Source organism: Dipodomys spectabilis, unplaced genomic scaffold, assembly GCF_019054845.1.
Source record: "Dipodomys spectabilis isolate Male_0828 unplaced genomic scaffold, ASM1905484v1 ptg000119l, whole genome shotgun sequence".
NCBI lineage: Eukaryota > Metazoa > Chordata > Mammalia > Rodentia > Heteromyidae > Dipodomys > Dipodomys spectabilis.
The window spans coordinates 1,278,868-1,294,083 of record NW_024870796.1 but is presented as its reverse complement, the minus strand read 5'-3'; the positions used below and the strand labels follow the sequence as shown (position 1 = coordinate 1,294,083).

At 43.0% G+C, this 15,216-nt stretch overlaps 2 protein-coding genes across 3 annotated transcripts; both read left to right on the top strand.

Annotated features, from left to right (window-relative positions):
* Window positions 1-1,349: 1,349 nt before the first annotated feature.
* Window positions 1,350-4,100, top strand: LOC122115440 (immunity-related GTPase family M protein-like). Its single transcript, XM_042688926.1, has 2 exons — window positions 1,350-1,375; window positions 2,712-4,100. Exon 2 carries the CDS (start codon window positions 2,748-2,750, stop codon window positions 3,927-3,929), a length of 1,182 nt encoding a protein of 393 aa, XP_042544860.1. The 5' UTR covers window positions 1,350-1,375; window positions 2,712-2,747; the 3' UTR covers window positions 3,930-4,100.
* Window positions 4,101-7,097: 2,997 nt separating this feature from the next.
* Window positions 7,098-15,117, top strand: Zfp2 (ZFP2 zinc finger protein). 2 transcript variants are annotated; one of them, XM_042688898.1, is made up of 3 exons: window positions 7,098-7,269; window positions 10,699-10,873; window positions 13,175-15,117. In XM_042688898.1, the coding sequence occupies exon 3, from the start codon at window positions 13,252-13,254 to the stop codon at window positions 14,629-14,631; it is 1,380 nt and encodes a 459-aa protein (XP_042544832.1). In that variant the 5' UTR covers window positions 7,098-7,269; window positions 10,699-10,873; window positions 13,175-13,251; the 3' UTR covers window positions 14,632-15,117. The 2 variants fall into 2 exon arrangements, with proteins under 2 accessions (XP_042544832.1, XP_042544831.1); XM_042688897.1 differs by lacking the exon at window positions 7,098-7,269 and having other exon boundaries at window positions 10,687-10,873.
* Window positions 15,118-15,216: the final 99 nt, after the last annotated feature.

The following is a 15,216-nucleotide window of genomic DNA, read 5'->3' as shown; positions in this document are numbered from 1 at the left end:
TTTTCTTTAGTATACAACAGGTGTTTATTCCATTTTATTTGATGAATGAAGCATAATATATTTTCATCTCTACTTGTTCAATGAACTTTTCTTTCTAAAATCTGTCACCTACAGAGTTTAAGGGATAGATGTTGATTTTCTCAAGGTGGATGCAGGAGACTGCAAAAAGAACAAAAACAAAAACAAAAAACAGCCCTTTTTTAACCAGTTCTGGGGCTTGAACTCAGAGCCTGGGCGCTGTCCCTGAGCTTCTTTTTCTCAAGGCTAGCACTCTACTACTTGAGCCACAATGCCACTTCTGGCTTTTTCTGAGTAGTTTGTTGGCAATAAGGAGTCCCACAGACTTTTCTGCTTGGGCTGACTTTGAACCATAATCCTCAGATCTTAGCCTCCTGGGTAGCTAGGATTATAGGCATGAACCACCATACTGGCAAAATCTTTGCTTTTAAAATAGTTTGTGTGACTGACTCCTGTGTGAGCTACAACCTTCTGATCTGTCTGCCCATGTGAGCAGCCTGTGTTTGATTCTGTGGAAGGTGGTCTCCAAGATCCCCAAACTCTATATTCCAAACTTCCAATCCCCTATTGTCTGCTTGCCTGGTGCACTGCCCCATACCTTTGTATTCTGGTATTGGTCACCACTGCACACTGGAAATGCTCAGTCCCTAGTCCCAGGAACCTTCAGAGACTGTGCCCTGCTATTGCTCTGGTCACAGCTAGACAAGGAAGGACATGGGTAACTGAGACTTCCTGATATCCATAAGGAGGCAGTGCCGGCAGCCTCAGAGAAATGCCGTTCAGGGACCTGACTCAGCACTTGTGAAGAGCCCATCAGAGTTGAGCCTAGTACACAAATGGCTTCTACACTCCCTTCTTTGAGGATCCTGCTCAGATGTACCTCTAGCCTACCTGCCTCTGAACAATGAGTAGACCAATATTCCCAAGGTAGGCAGCTCAGGCTCCAGCAGTCAATGGTTTCTGCTAAACAGGATTGTTTTTTACCATCCAGACAGAAACATGGACTCTCCCTCTGGGGTTTAAACTTTGGATTCTCTCACATACCCACCATGTAATTCAAGATTCATATTTATTCCTAATGCTCTATTTCTCCATCCATGACCAGGAATGATGGTATCGCTTATCTAATAGGGTTAAAAGGATATGAAGTGAGATAAGGCACACAAAGGATCCAGACCAGGCAGACTTACAGCTACAGTGTGACTCTGTGGTTAAAGTTGGGAGAGAGGAAGAAGCAGCAGTGGAACAACTTCTGCTGGGACCTGAACAAGGCCGGAACCTTCACCAAGAACACTGGGAGCTGTTCAGGAAGCTTCCCACTGATCCTGCCATGAAACCATCACAGGAGTACTGGGAGGTAGGTAACATGACTTGCTCATTGCAAAATGCAGAGACCTGGGGCCTCCTTGTTCCCATTCTAGGGAGCTGAGATGGCCCCCACGCATTGGAGGGGCTGTTGGCCCATTTTTCCTATGTGCAGGATGAGTCCAAGCCATGGGACTGGATAAAGAGCTGCCTAAGAGTATAGCTGTAGCCTGGAGCAACCTCAAATAGAGAGTTTGCAGGGGGTGTAGGTTTCTAGGAAGCTTGTAAATGGCAAGAGGCTGCACTTGTGAGATCAGTGATAGCCATGAAATTTGTTCCACAGATGGAATAGCGGTCCTTACAGATGAGACACCTGGACATTCCAGAAGAAGGACAGGCCAGGTCTCCAGCTGCTCCATGGGATCCCCTGGGTGGGACCTATGGAGCAGAAAGGCTCTGTGTGGCTTAAATGCTGCTCTTCAGCCAAAGCACTGATCTTGAATTTTTAAACTTTTTTAGACATTAGTGGTGATGCACAAAAAATGTAATAGACTTTTCAGGGGAAGGGCTAGAGTGGACTCTCCTAGTTGTGTATTACAAAGGCCAGCTGCTAGGAACAACATGGGCATTGCCATCTTGGCTAGAACCCACGAGGTCAGCCCAGCCAATTCCCTTCTCAATCCTGCTCCATAAATGTTTCATGTTATTGCAAGGATTCAACAAGAGAAACCTATGTGTACAGAACGGTTGAATGACCGTATCAGCAGTAATATTAATACATAACAACCTGAAAATCTTGACATTTACTAAAGAAACAGTGAAGGATGATTTGGAAACGTTGTTTTGCTTTGTCTGTTAAAGTTGATGGGGGTAGGTATTTATCCTATGTGTGCTTATTGGTGAATGCCCTCTTCATTCGACAAGAAAAAAAATACCTTGAGAAAAATGTGCTATTATTAAAAAGAATTAAGCTATTCTTGACCCATAAGGACAACCTCAGTAAGAACTTGTAGGTACTCACCAATGAGTTGCTGGGTCTGGAGAGTTACCACCAGCTGGACTTCTGGTTGGTTAAGCCCATACATTTGAGCTGAAGCAAGAACGTGTGCTCCCATGGAGTATCCTGACTGATATTCTGCTACAAGTCCAAACATTCTTGCTTTGGAGATAGATCTGTCAAGGGTTCTAACAGTCTGTAGAGCAAGCCTAAATGTCTTCCTACTCTTGAAGGATGTACAAAGGTCCTGAATGGCTGTTCATTTCCTCTGTGCAATTGATATGTCTTTGTTATCTTTCATTGCAGATTTAAAAGCCTGGCCATAGGAGTTGAAGCCTGTTGATTCCTGGGTCATCTTGTGTCTAACTCCCATGTTCCTCTGCTTCTGCAGGCCATCCCACTGCTTACCAATGTGGTGGAAGACCCCATGTCACATGATACTCTATCATCTATATCCTTCCATGCTGCCATGTCATTCCATACGGGCTGGAGCAGGTTACCTGAAGAGGTCAGCAGGAACATTGAGAGGGCCTTGAAAGAAGGGAAGTTGCCAGAAGTGGTCCCTGTCGTGAGGGAGACCATGGAGAGAGTGTCTAGAACCCCAGTGAGCATCGCAGTGACCGGGGACTCGGGTAATGGCATGTCATCCTTCATCAACGCGGTTCGAATCATTGGACTTGAAGAGACTTTGGCACCCACTGGGGTGGTGAGGACCACCCAGACACGGGCTGGCTACCCTTCCTCCCGCTTTCCCAATGTGGTGCTGTGGGACCTCCCTGGCCTGGGGGTCACAGCCCAAAACATGGAGAACTATGTGGATGAGATGCAATTCAGCCAATATGACTTCTTCATCATCATTGCGTCTGAGCAGTTCAGCACAAATCACATGAAGCTTGCCAGAATCATTCAGGAGATGGGAAAGAAGTTCTATGTTGTGTGGACCAAGTTAGACAGAGACCTCAGTACAAGTGTTCTCTCAGATACACGGCTCCTGCAAACTATCCGAGAAAATATCCGAAAAAATCTCCAGAAGAAAGGGGTACATGTACCCCCCATATTCCTGGTATCCAACTTTGACCCTTTACTTTATGACTTTCCAAAGCTCAGAGATACACTGAAAATAGACCTCTCTAACATCAGGTGCAGTGGTCCCTTAGATATCCTTTCCCACTTCTGTGAGGAGATCATTAATGATAAAGTGACCTCCCTGAAGAGGAGAGTGGCCAAAGAATCTTTGAAGAACTCTCTTGGCATCAAGGATGCTGATGACTTGGGGGAGGTTCTGGAAGCCTACCATTTGCTCTTTGGTGTGAATGGTGAATCACTTCGTCAGGTGGCTAAGAGTATGGGAAAAGAAGTAACAGAGTACATGGCCATCATGAAGTCCCAGGATTTGCACACCCTCTGTGGCAGGGACTGGAAACTAAAATCCATGACTTGTCTAGTTACGAGCGTGCTTCTCAGCCCATTTTGGTATATTCCATTCTTGGGTGGCCCTGTCATCCGCTTCTTCAGACACATGAGATGCAGACGCATTCTTGAGTTAATTGCCCAGGATACCAAGACCATCCTGAAAAAAATCCTGGAAGATTCCATCATCTCCACTTGAAATTCAACTTTGGAAATGATCTGGAACACTTTTTCCTCACATGGATTCTCTTCTTGGATGGATCCCTGTTTGGTCAGTTAAAAAAAAAATCAAGAGATATAAGTTTCTAAGGGCTTTAAATTCATTGAAAGGAGTTAAGAAAACTGTTCATCTCACTAGCCTCAATTGTAACCCACTGGTTTTTTTTTTGGTCAGTCCTGGGGCATGAACTCTGGGCTTGGGCACTGTCCCTGTACTCTTCAGCTCAAGGTAAGCGCTACCACTTGAGTCACAGCACCACTTCTGCTAAACCACTGTTCTTTTGAAGAGCAAGTACCTGTTGAAATTACTAGCCAAGTGTCCTGCATTCTGCATATAGAAATATTGCTTGGGGTGATCAATATGTCTAAATAAGTTTATATTTTCATGTAAAGCATTAAAATGAATCTTCTTCATTAAAGTCTTTTGTTGTCTTTTCCTTCCTTTCCCTTGATACTCCTGGTGGTGACTCAGCTGGTATAGTGGGGCACTTAGAAATTTGGGAGCCGAGGGGACTTTGGTGATAGCTGTTCTTCAGATGCTTTTGAATGCTGGGGTCAGGACTCCAGGCAGTGCCCCTGCCCTAAAGGTTAAACACACACATTTTTTTATTTTTAACCAAGTGCCTACAACCAATCACTATCTTAAAAGGGAGTGCAGATATATGAGAATCAAAGTTCTGGCAGTGATTCCAGAAATTCAGTTCCTTAAACTCAATGCCACTCACAAATAATCAGAGTTTGGGAGTAGAGGATGTTTATTAGTTGTGTCAGGCAAAATGAGGTCTTTATACACTGCCATAATATTGAGGGGGAATAAAAGCACAGTTTTAGTCCCATGGGGGAGAGGATACTTTTAATTTTTAAACAATTGTTATTATGGAGTTGTACAAAGAGATTTCAATTCAACGTTAGTGCATCTTTATGAAAAGCTCAGGAACATGGGCTTCCGTTTGTATGAGCCGAGGTATGACTTCCAGGCCAGATGGTGGCCTTGAGGGTGCTTATTTCCTGATGTACAGACATTAGTCTCCAGAATTACATTCCTTGCTGTCTTGTGGTCAAAAAGAGATAAGGAGAAGAGCTTGGTGACCTTGTCTAGGGTCATTGCCAAACTTTAAGCAGGATCACTGGGGCAGAATTTGTGAAGGCTGTTTCTTTGAAATGTGTGAGTAGGGTGCAAGTATACCAACAAGAAAAAGTGTTGACCCCTGAGCAAGCGCAGTACAAAGTGGTCTCCTCAAGGCTTATAAGGGCAACATTTTGGTCTATTTTCTGGTGCTACAGTGACATACCTGAGGCTTCACAACTAACTGAGAAGGAAATGAGGTTTATTATTAGTTCACATTTTTAGCCTCATCAGTATAGCCTCTGGTGAGGGCCTCATTGTGGATGGCATCAGAATGGCAGGAGCAGGAACAAGTATAGAAGAGATCACACAGAAGACAGGAAACCAGAGGTTCAAGGACCAGGCTCTCCCCCCCTTTTTTTTTTTATAACAACACATTCTTATGAAAATAACTTAGTCCTAAAGACCACACTTCCTAATACAACAGCCATGACTTCATGACCTTCCATTAGGCTCCACCTTTTAAAGGCTCTACCATTCCTACACCACTATATTGGAACCAAGCTTCTGGCACATTCACTTTTAGAACACAGCCAAAACTTATCCTGACAATAGCAGTGAATAGAGGGGCAAAATATTGGCCTGTGAAGATTGCGGCTATGTACAACAGCAATCTGGCAGCTTAGAGAATTAAACTCCTGGCCTCAGCCCCTCCTTCTTTTCCTGCTTGTGAAACCCATTAACCAACTCCTATGCTATGAGAAGGTGAAAGCCTGAATAGACAAAGTCTTTTCAGATTAGCCATTTGGTGATTCCCAATAAAATAGAAAAGGTCAGAACAGAAGGTATAATTATCTCTTGAGTATATGGAACATGTTTGCAAATTAAGAGAATGGCACTGTTTTCTTAAGAAAACTCAGACAAAATACTTAAGACAATTTTGATCTTAAGACATCAAAGGTGAGTGAGGAGTAATTTCATGTAATATCAAGAGCAAAAGACATCACAGGATTCTTGTTAAAACTGGCAGTTAGGCCCTGGTGGCTTATACATCTCCAGAGGCTGAGATTTGCAGACCACAATTGAAAACCATCCTGGGCAGAATCCAGAATCCATTAGATTCTTATCAACGATTAGCCAGCAAAAATGCAGAAGTGGAGGTGTAACTCAAGTGGTAAAGCACTAGCCTTTAGGAAAAGAATCAAGTGAATGCATGAGGCCCTGAATTAAAGGCCCAGGACCAGCATGCACGCACACACACACACAGATACACACACTGGCTTGGGAGAAAGCCTAGTCAAAAAGATGGGTCTATGAGCCTGTCCAATGTTTGATTCAGGACTTTGTCTAAGCAAAAGTAAATGGCAGAAGAAATTAGCAGGGTTGTTTTTTGTTTTGCCAGGCCAGTCCTGGGGCTTGAACTCAAGAGCTTGGGCACTGTCCCTGAGCTTCTTTTGCTCAAGGCTTAGCACTCTACCTCCTGAGCCAAAGCATCACCTCTGTCCCTTTCTGTGTATGTGGTACTGAGGAATCGAACCCAGGGCCTCCTGCATGCTTCCCAAGCACTCTACCACGAAGCCACAGTCCCAGCCCTAGCAGTTTTAAATTAAACCAAATGTCACATTTCAAGTTCCAAAGTGGCAGATCCAACTCAAACTACCTGAACACGGGCCACACATTTAACTGACAGAGAGGCTGGCTTCGTAGACCACGATAACTTGAAAAACTTAGCAGCCTGAGAGCGCTCTAGGGCACTGGACATGACAGCTACAACTCTCGGGGTGCCCGTTAAGTATTTACTTACTTACTTCCTCTAGCCTCCTTTTATTTTACAGCCAAGGCCTAGCTGCCCGTTCTCCCCGACGACTGGCTCTGAGGAGAGGTGCATAGCAGTAGATTTAAGGAGCCCGCCCGGGTCGGCTTCCCACAGACGCATCTCCTCCCCGCTCCCCGCCACCTCGCGCCTGCGCATTGGGATATTGGGAGACGCCCGGCCGCGGCTCCGTGGCCTTGTGGGAAATGTAGTCCGACGCGCCGGGCGCGGCTGCGTGTGTCCGCTAGCCGCTATGGCTCCTACAGGACCAGGGTGAGGGCAGCGTCTCTCGGGCGCAGTCCGCGAATCTCAGAGGCTTTCAGAGGAGGAGCGCTGACCGCAGGGCGAGGCCAAAAGCGGACCGAGGGGCGGAGCCGGCCGCGGATGGGCTGGGAGAGCGTCCTCCGCACCCCCGCGGGTCGCCGGGCCACAGAGCTGCAGGTGCGCCCCCTCACGCCCCGGACGCCAGGCCGCGGGGAGACCACCGGGGCCCCGAGTGTCGACAGTTCGGCCCTCCCACCTGTCCCGGGAGGGCTCCGGGCTGGGGCGGGGCCCGAGCTGGGGCGGGGCCCAGCAGCGGGGTGGGCGGCACTTGGCGGAGTGGCTCGGGTTCTGAGGGATCTGTGAGGGAGGGGGGGGGTGGCAAAGGCTCCAGGGGTCGCGCGCACCCGGAGCTGCTCCGCGCGGGCTTCCGTGGGGTCCGCGCATCCCCATCCCGGGACGCGCTGCCCGCGTGTGGGGGGACCTGCCCCCCTCGGAGGCCTGGGGCGGGGCGGGGCCGGGCGGGAGGGGCGGGGCCGGGCGGGAGGGGCGGGGCCAGACCTGACGCTGGGCTCCTGTACCTGCGCTTTGTGCCAGCCACATCTTGGGGACCTGCCCTCAGCTTTCTGATCCCAGGAGTGCAGGCTTTGGGAATCCTCGCCCTAAGAACGTCAACCTTGGCCAGATTTAAGGATTTTTTTTTTCTTTTTCTGTCTGTCTGTGTGTGTGTGTGTCCCGGGCCTTGGCCTGGGCACTGTCTCTGAGTTGGCATTCTGCCACGTGAGCCACAGCTCAAATTCCACTTTTGTTGTTGTTAATTGTGGATCAGAGTCCCACGGACTTTCCTGCCCAGGCTGGTTTCAAACAAACGATCCTCAGATCCCAGCCTCCTGAACAGTTAGGATGACAGATGTGAGCCACTGACACCCAGCCTTTTTTTTTTAAATTTTTTTTTCTTTTTAAATGTTCACGATAGGTCAGTTTGAAAACTCAGATGAACAAAATCATTCAAAAATCTCTAAAACTCTGCGTGTGTATGTATAAATAGGGATCATTTTGTTTAAACGGAATGTGAATGTTATCTTTCTCCATTTGCATTTTAAAATTGAGTTAGCAAATGCATCTGGGAAGTGCACAAGTAAAACTATTAATTTTTACTCATGTTACTATCATTCTATGAGGATAGAAAATAGGCTTTAAAAATCTGTTCCATAGAAATGGAAAAAAATCTGTTATGTTGAAAACATCTACTTATGCCAGTTTTTCAAGAGCAGCTTAACTAAATCTGATGTGTTGAAAGCATATGTTGATGAGTTTGAAGGAGAAGAGGACTGTATCATATTTAATTCTCCTTTTAGGCCTTTGGATCTTTTTTTTCTCCTTCTACCCCCCCCCCCCCCAGTAGCAGGGTTTAAATTCAAAGTGTCCTGCATTCAGGGCTGGTGCCATACAACTTGAGCCACACCACCAGCCTAGGCTGGGTTTGAATCATAGCCTCTTGAGCTGCCAGGACAGCAGGCATGAGCCACAAGCATCCAGTTGTTGTTGTTTTTTAAATAAATGATACAGGTATTCCCATCTAGTTATGGTAGTCTTTGCATTATGTCACATTTTATATATTTCTTAAAGAGAAATGTCTAAGGGTACAGTTTGGCTTTTGATTCCTCCTGTCTTATTCTGTCCAGAGAAGTTGCAATTTGTACCAACAGTTGCGGTGTGAGAGTCCCTAATTAACTCACAACAACTTTGCATTTGTGTTGTCTTTTACTTCTGAGAGGTACAAATGATAGAGTGTTTAAATTGCATTTTGAATACCCATGGAAATTTTTATGCAGTTTTCTCTGTGTGTGTGTGTGTGTGTATTCATATGTATGTGCGACCCTGGGCCTTGTGCCTGCTAGGCAAGTGCTCTACCACTCAATCCCAGTTTTATTGTTTAATTTTACATCTGCTAGATAAGCATGTTTTTCCTGTGCAAGCAAGCATTTTCTATGTTCATATGGTCAGATATTAAAACCTTTGATGTTTGGATTTTAACATCCTTGTTAGGGTGGCCTGTTCTGTGAGATCACAGAATTATTCATCTACTGCTTTTACTACTATCATTTCATTCATGTGTATATTTTCTTTTCCAAATGGCAAGACTTTGTCATGTTATTGATCCTTTCTTCAACTGATGTGAATTATCACTTTTTCAATATTCACTCACTGTCTCCAGTATCTCATTCTTTCTCTTTCCCTATCACTCTTCTGGGGGTAAAACCCAGGGTCTCATGTATACTAGACAAGTAATCTACCACTGAGCTCCCATTCCAGTGTATAAATACACATGTACACACACATTACATATACATATAAACAGACATATACATATATGTGTATATATACAGTATGTATAAATATATATACATTTTTCCTGACTCATTTATGATGGTAAGATTTAATCCCATTATCATAAGGAAGTCTACCTGTTTTATTTACAACTACAGTCACTACCTTTGGAGTGGTCCCGCTACACAGTAGGAGGTTGATAGTTACATTTGACGTTTCTGCTTATTTGGTAATACTACCTTCCAATATATTTAACTCTTAAGATGGGCAAGGTGTGTCTCATTAGATTCTTATTATTTAAAACATTTTAATTTAAAACATTTTAATTGGCATAATGTATACACTGTATAAGTATATATACTTGTGTATGTGTGTATAAAATCAATTCAGGATGACTAGCATATTCATGACTGCAGAGATTGTCATGTGTTTTGTGTTGGGAACATTTTAAAATCCTTTTTTCTAGTTTTTTGGAATAATATGGTAAATTATTGTTTACTCTAGTCATCCTACTGTAATATTAAATGTTCCTATTTTTAGTAACTATAATTTGTGTTTTGTTTTGTCTTCTTTTGTTTGCCAGGCCTAGGGCTTGGACTCAGGGCCTGGGCGCTGTCCCTGAGCTTCTTTTGCTCAAGTCAAGTGATCTACTAATTAAGCCACAGCACCACTTCTGGCTTTTTTCAGTAGTTTAGTGGAGATAAGAGTCTCATAGTTTCCTGCCCAGACTGGCATTGAACCATGAGCCCCAGATCTCAGCCTCCTGAGTAGCTGGGATTACAGGCATGAGCCACTGGTGTGAGGCTTATAACTGCTTTAATAGCTATTTTGTACATGATAACCAATCACTCTTTAACCCACACCACCCTTCACAGTACTGAGTGCCTCTATTTCTACTTTCTGCTTCAATGAGATCAACTTATTTAGCTTCTTTGTATGAATAAGAAGAGGTGGTATTTGTCTTCATCGGTACTCTTTTTCAAAAAGAATCCTGGCTATTGTGTAACACAATTACCTTTCATAAGTTTTTTTCCATAATTTGAAACTTCGTTACTTAGGTGTAGCGTGGATTAAATTATATAGATTCATTTTAAAGACATGACAGCTTAGAATACCGAGACATCCTCTCCAGTAGTGCAGCACATTTCTTTGTGTTCATTTTGGTTTCTAAAGAACTTTAACAAAACAAATCTCATAGATAAAAATGGTCATTTTACTTATTCAGGTGTCCTGAAGCTCATACGTCATTTTTTTGCAGGTGTTTTGTTGTTGTTACAGGAGTCTTTCTTCTCATTGCTTCCTTTCCTTCCCTTGGCTTCGTCTCCTTTGAAGTTTACACAATCTCTAGGAAGGACACACCAGGAAGGATCCTACAGAAAAGATCCCATAGAGAGGAGCCCATGGGAATGACAGCAAAGACAATGGCTGCTAGGTCTTGCTCCTGGGAGTGCAGGTAAGCTCATTTTTCTTTCAGACTTCTTTCTTACTTCCATACTGTGTGTGTGCTATAGATATGCCATTAGGCTGGGTTTTGTTTTGTTTTACGACTCCCTCTTCAGTATCCCTACTGGGTTACCTTGAGTTCTTGGAAGTATTTGAAGCTGCGAAAGGGGAAGAAGTCATATGAAAGGTAGTCCTGGTGCTTATAGGCTTATGGGTTATCAAGACTCATAAAAGAGGCACATCTGTACAGGATACAGTCATAACGATTGCACCTGGAAAGGGCAATAAGAACAAGTATGGTTAGGTGCCCAGATCATTAGTGATTCAATACCTAGAGAAGGGAAAGATGAGGATAAGGAGGAGGAGAATTAAGTGTTTTCCCATCACACAGGGAAGAGACATCTAGAAGAAAGGATTTGCTACAATGGAAAACTCTACCACCTAATAGCTGCATTGTACTGGGCATATGACTTGCCTTTCTGAAGCATCACTTCCTCTTGGTGATAGAATAACAGCACTGACTTTACGTCAGCCATACTCTTGGCATCATTAGGAATGGCTCACGGTTCATCTCATTTAATAATGCATACTTCATACATTTCCTGAAAGTTCAAATAAAATGAAATGAAAAACGCCTCGCCTGGGGCTTGGAACATGGGAGGTATTCAGAAAGTGTAAGCTACTTAGTATTATCCCAGCTAACAATAACTTGGTATGTTAGGGTTTTGGTGTGAGGAGGAGTGAATGTAGCAATGACTGATAGGAGACCTGCTTGATGGGAGTAGAGAGACTCAGACAAATGTTGGGGTCAAGTGCCAGGAAGGAGGAGTTTGTGTGTTCTTTCACAAGGGAAAGGTTTGAATGTTGCCCTAGGAGCAGGAAATCTCCATTAGAGGACAAACTATCAGTCATGAAAATGATATTCTTTCCAGATTTCCTTAGATATTTTTACTGCCAAATTAGTCCACCTGTTAGTCCTCTTGGTGCCCTGTCTAATCTAAGAAGAGAAAGCAGCCTTTGAATACTCTGCTCAGCTCAATTTACACATCATACAGACCTACATGGGAGGTTTTCATGTCACTTTTTCTTCTCCTGACATTTTTTTTTCTTCTTAAAATTTATTTCCTAAATCTATGCATTGTTTCCAAACTTAGCTTTTTCTATGTTCATCTATCTTTCAGTAGCGGCTGTCCTTCCTGGATTTTGTCATTGTCTAGCTGTGCTAATTGATTTGAGTTTGTACTTTATGTTGTGTTGTGGGTAGCACTTGAAGAATTCCCAAAGAATCTGTGTAGATGGATTTTCCCATGGTGCCATGGGGGCAATTCCTGTTGTCTGCTCATATTTTCATACTCTATTGGATAGATATTCTCTCAGGAGTTATTTGATGGGGTGTGGGTCTTGGAGCTGGAACTTGTTTAACTTTCCTCTTGACATTTTTCTGTAAGGCAGTTGGGTTGGAAGGAAGAGGTCCAGTTAATGACTAACCCTTTCTCCCTCGTCTACCTTGCGTATACAACCTTTGATTCATTGGCTCAGTGGTAAGCTCTGTTCTGTTGACTTTGATGGGTAATTATAAATCTGATTCTCAGATTGCAGTTTCTTGTTATCTATCCTGTGAGACACCCACCTCTTCCCACTCAGAAGTTCAAAGGATTTTCCATTGCCAGCCCTGATTTTCACAGAAAGGATATTTAGAAAAGGTTAACCCCTTTACAACTTGTTTATATCTGTCAGTAGATTGCATCATTTTCTCTCAAAGACTAACGCTTCAAGTATATTCTGGTACATCGTGTTTCAGACAAGTATTTTCTCAAGTGCAATTTATATACATTATCTTCTTTACTCTTTATCATATTACTTTTATCTTATTTTATAACTGTGAATACTCAGACCTAAATAGAAAGCAGTAAACATTTAAGATGGTATTAAAATTCAAAATTTGAGCCATTTTTTGTGATTCTAGGGTAAGCATTTTTTTTTTTACTGTTTATATTAATTTGATGTAGAACCCTAAGCAGTTTGACAGGAGGGAAGAAAATGCTGTTATGAGCTTTCTGACTTACTTCTCATAAATCTCATCTCTTCTGCATAGTATCTTTTAATTTCAACTTCATGATTGTTCATCCCCTGCTTCTATCCACTCACTTTAATATACAGGCTCACTGTACCTTTCCTCTCTTATAAGTGTTCTATGTAAGTGTAGCTGTCTTTGAAATCCCTGCCTAATACTTATTTTTGTTTCATTGCCTCATTCCTTCCTTACCCATTTTCCAGTCTCCCAACACAAAACATTTGAATTCTTTTTCAGACTGGGGGACAAGACTTGAGACAAAAGAATCAACTCCAAATCCCAACATTCCTGAATATTTATCCTATTGGACCACAATGGAAAGGGAACAAGTCTGGAATTCAACCTGGGAAGCTGACAGATGGTTAGAGAGGGAGCAGGACAGACATGTGGGCCAAGTAGCAGTTACCCATAAGGAAACCTATACTGAGAAGAGCATGTTCAGAGATAATGAATTTGAAAGAGGTTCTGATCAGGGCTCAATCCTTGATATTCCCCAAAGCATTCCTATGTCAAAAAGGCCCCCAAATTGGAATTTACATGGAAAAGATGTGAAACAAAATTCTGAGTTAAAACTCATGAAAACGCAGAGAATGTTTGTAGGAAAGAAAATCTATGAATGTAATGAGTGCAGGAAAACCTTCAGCCAGAGCTCATCCCTTCTTAAGCACCAGAGGATTCATACAGGGGAGAAACCCTATATGTGTAACGTTTGTGGCAAGCACTTCATCGAACGCTCCTCCCTCACTGTACATCAAAGAATCCATACTGGAGAGAAACCCTACAAGTGTGATGAATGTGGGAAATCCTTCAGTCAGAGCATGAACCTTACTGTTCATCAAAGAACTCATACTGGAGAGAAGCCCTATCAGTGCAAAGAGTGTGGAAAAGCTTTCCGCAAAAATTCATCCCTTATTCAGCATGAAAGGATTCATACGGGAGAGAAACCATACAAATGCAATGAATGTGGGAAAGCTTTTACACAAAGCATGAACTTAACTGTTCACCAGAGAACACATACAGGAGAAAAACCCTATGAATGTAATGAATGTGGAAAAGCCTTCAGCCAGAGTATGCATCTTACTGTACATCAGAGGAGCCATACTGGAGAAAAACCTTATGAGTGCAGTGAATGTGGAAAAGCATTTAGTAAGAGCTCAACTTTAACTCTACATCAGCGGAATCACACTGGAGAAAAGCCCTACAAGTGTAACAAGTGTGGAAAATCATTTAGCCAAAGTACATACCTTATCGAACATCAGAGACTTCACTCTGGAGTGAAACCTTTTGAATGTAATCAGTGTGGAAAAGCTTTCAGTAAGAATTCCTCTCTTACTCAACATCGAAGAATTCATACTGGGGAGAAACCTTATGAGTGTATGGTCTGTGGGAAACATTTCACTGGAAGATCATCCCTTACTGTCCATCAGGTTATTCACACTGGAGAAAAACCTTATGAATGCACTGAATGTGGAAAGGCCTTCAGCCAGAGCGCATACCTTATTGAGCATCAAAGAATTCACACTGGAGAAAAGCCCTACGAATGTAATAGGTGTGGGAAAGCCTTCATTAAGAACTCGTCCCTCATTGTACACCAGAGGACTCATACAGGAGAGAAACCCTATCAGTGTAATGAATGTGGAAAAGCCTTCAGTCGGAGCACAAACCTTACAAGGCATCAAAGGACTCATATGTGAGGAAAGTTTCCATTGGCCTCCTGATGCTAATTAACTCTTCATTAATAATCAGTAAAGTCATATTGGTGTAAACTCCTAAGAAGTGTAACAAAGATGGGAATCTTTTGATTGAAATGCAATATGTCATGTAAGATAGTACAAACCACAGCATAGGAACCATTATAAAAATGGAGATCACCTTTATTCAGAAGGTAAAACCTATTTTATATCAGAAGGTTTGAATAGCTAATATATAAATGATGAAGATTTATGATGGAGATAAGTTCTATTGTGTCACACTGCAGATTCTCCTTTGGACATCACAGAGTTCACACAGGAGAGAAAATATGACAGTACTTGGTTGGACAGACACACCTGGTATGTAGTTCTGATCTGCAACTAACCTGCACAAGTTACCACTTTTTACCAGGTTACACTTTCCTTATCTAGTAAATGAGATATTGTAGATTTAGCATGCCTTCAAAAATTTCTGTTAGCTAAAATGTTAAAAAAAAAAAAAAATCACACTGGTGGCCAGACACCCGTGGCTCACGCCTGTAATCCTGGCTACTCAGGAGCCTGAGATCTGAGGATCACAGTTCAAAG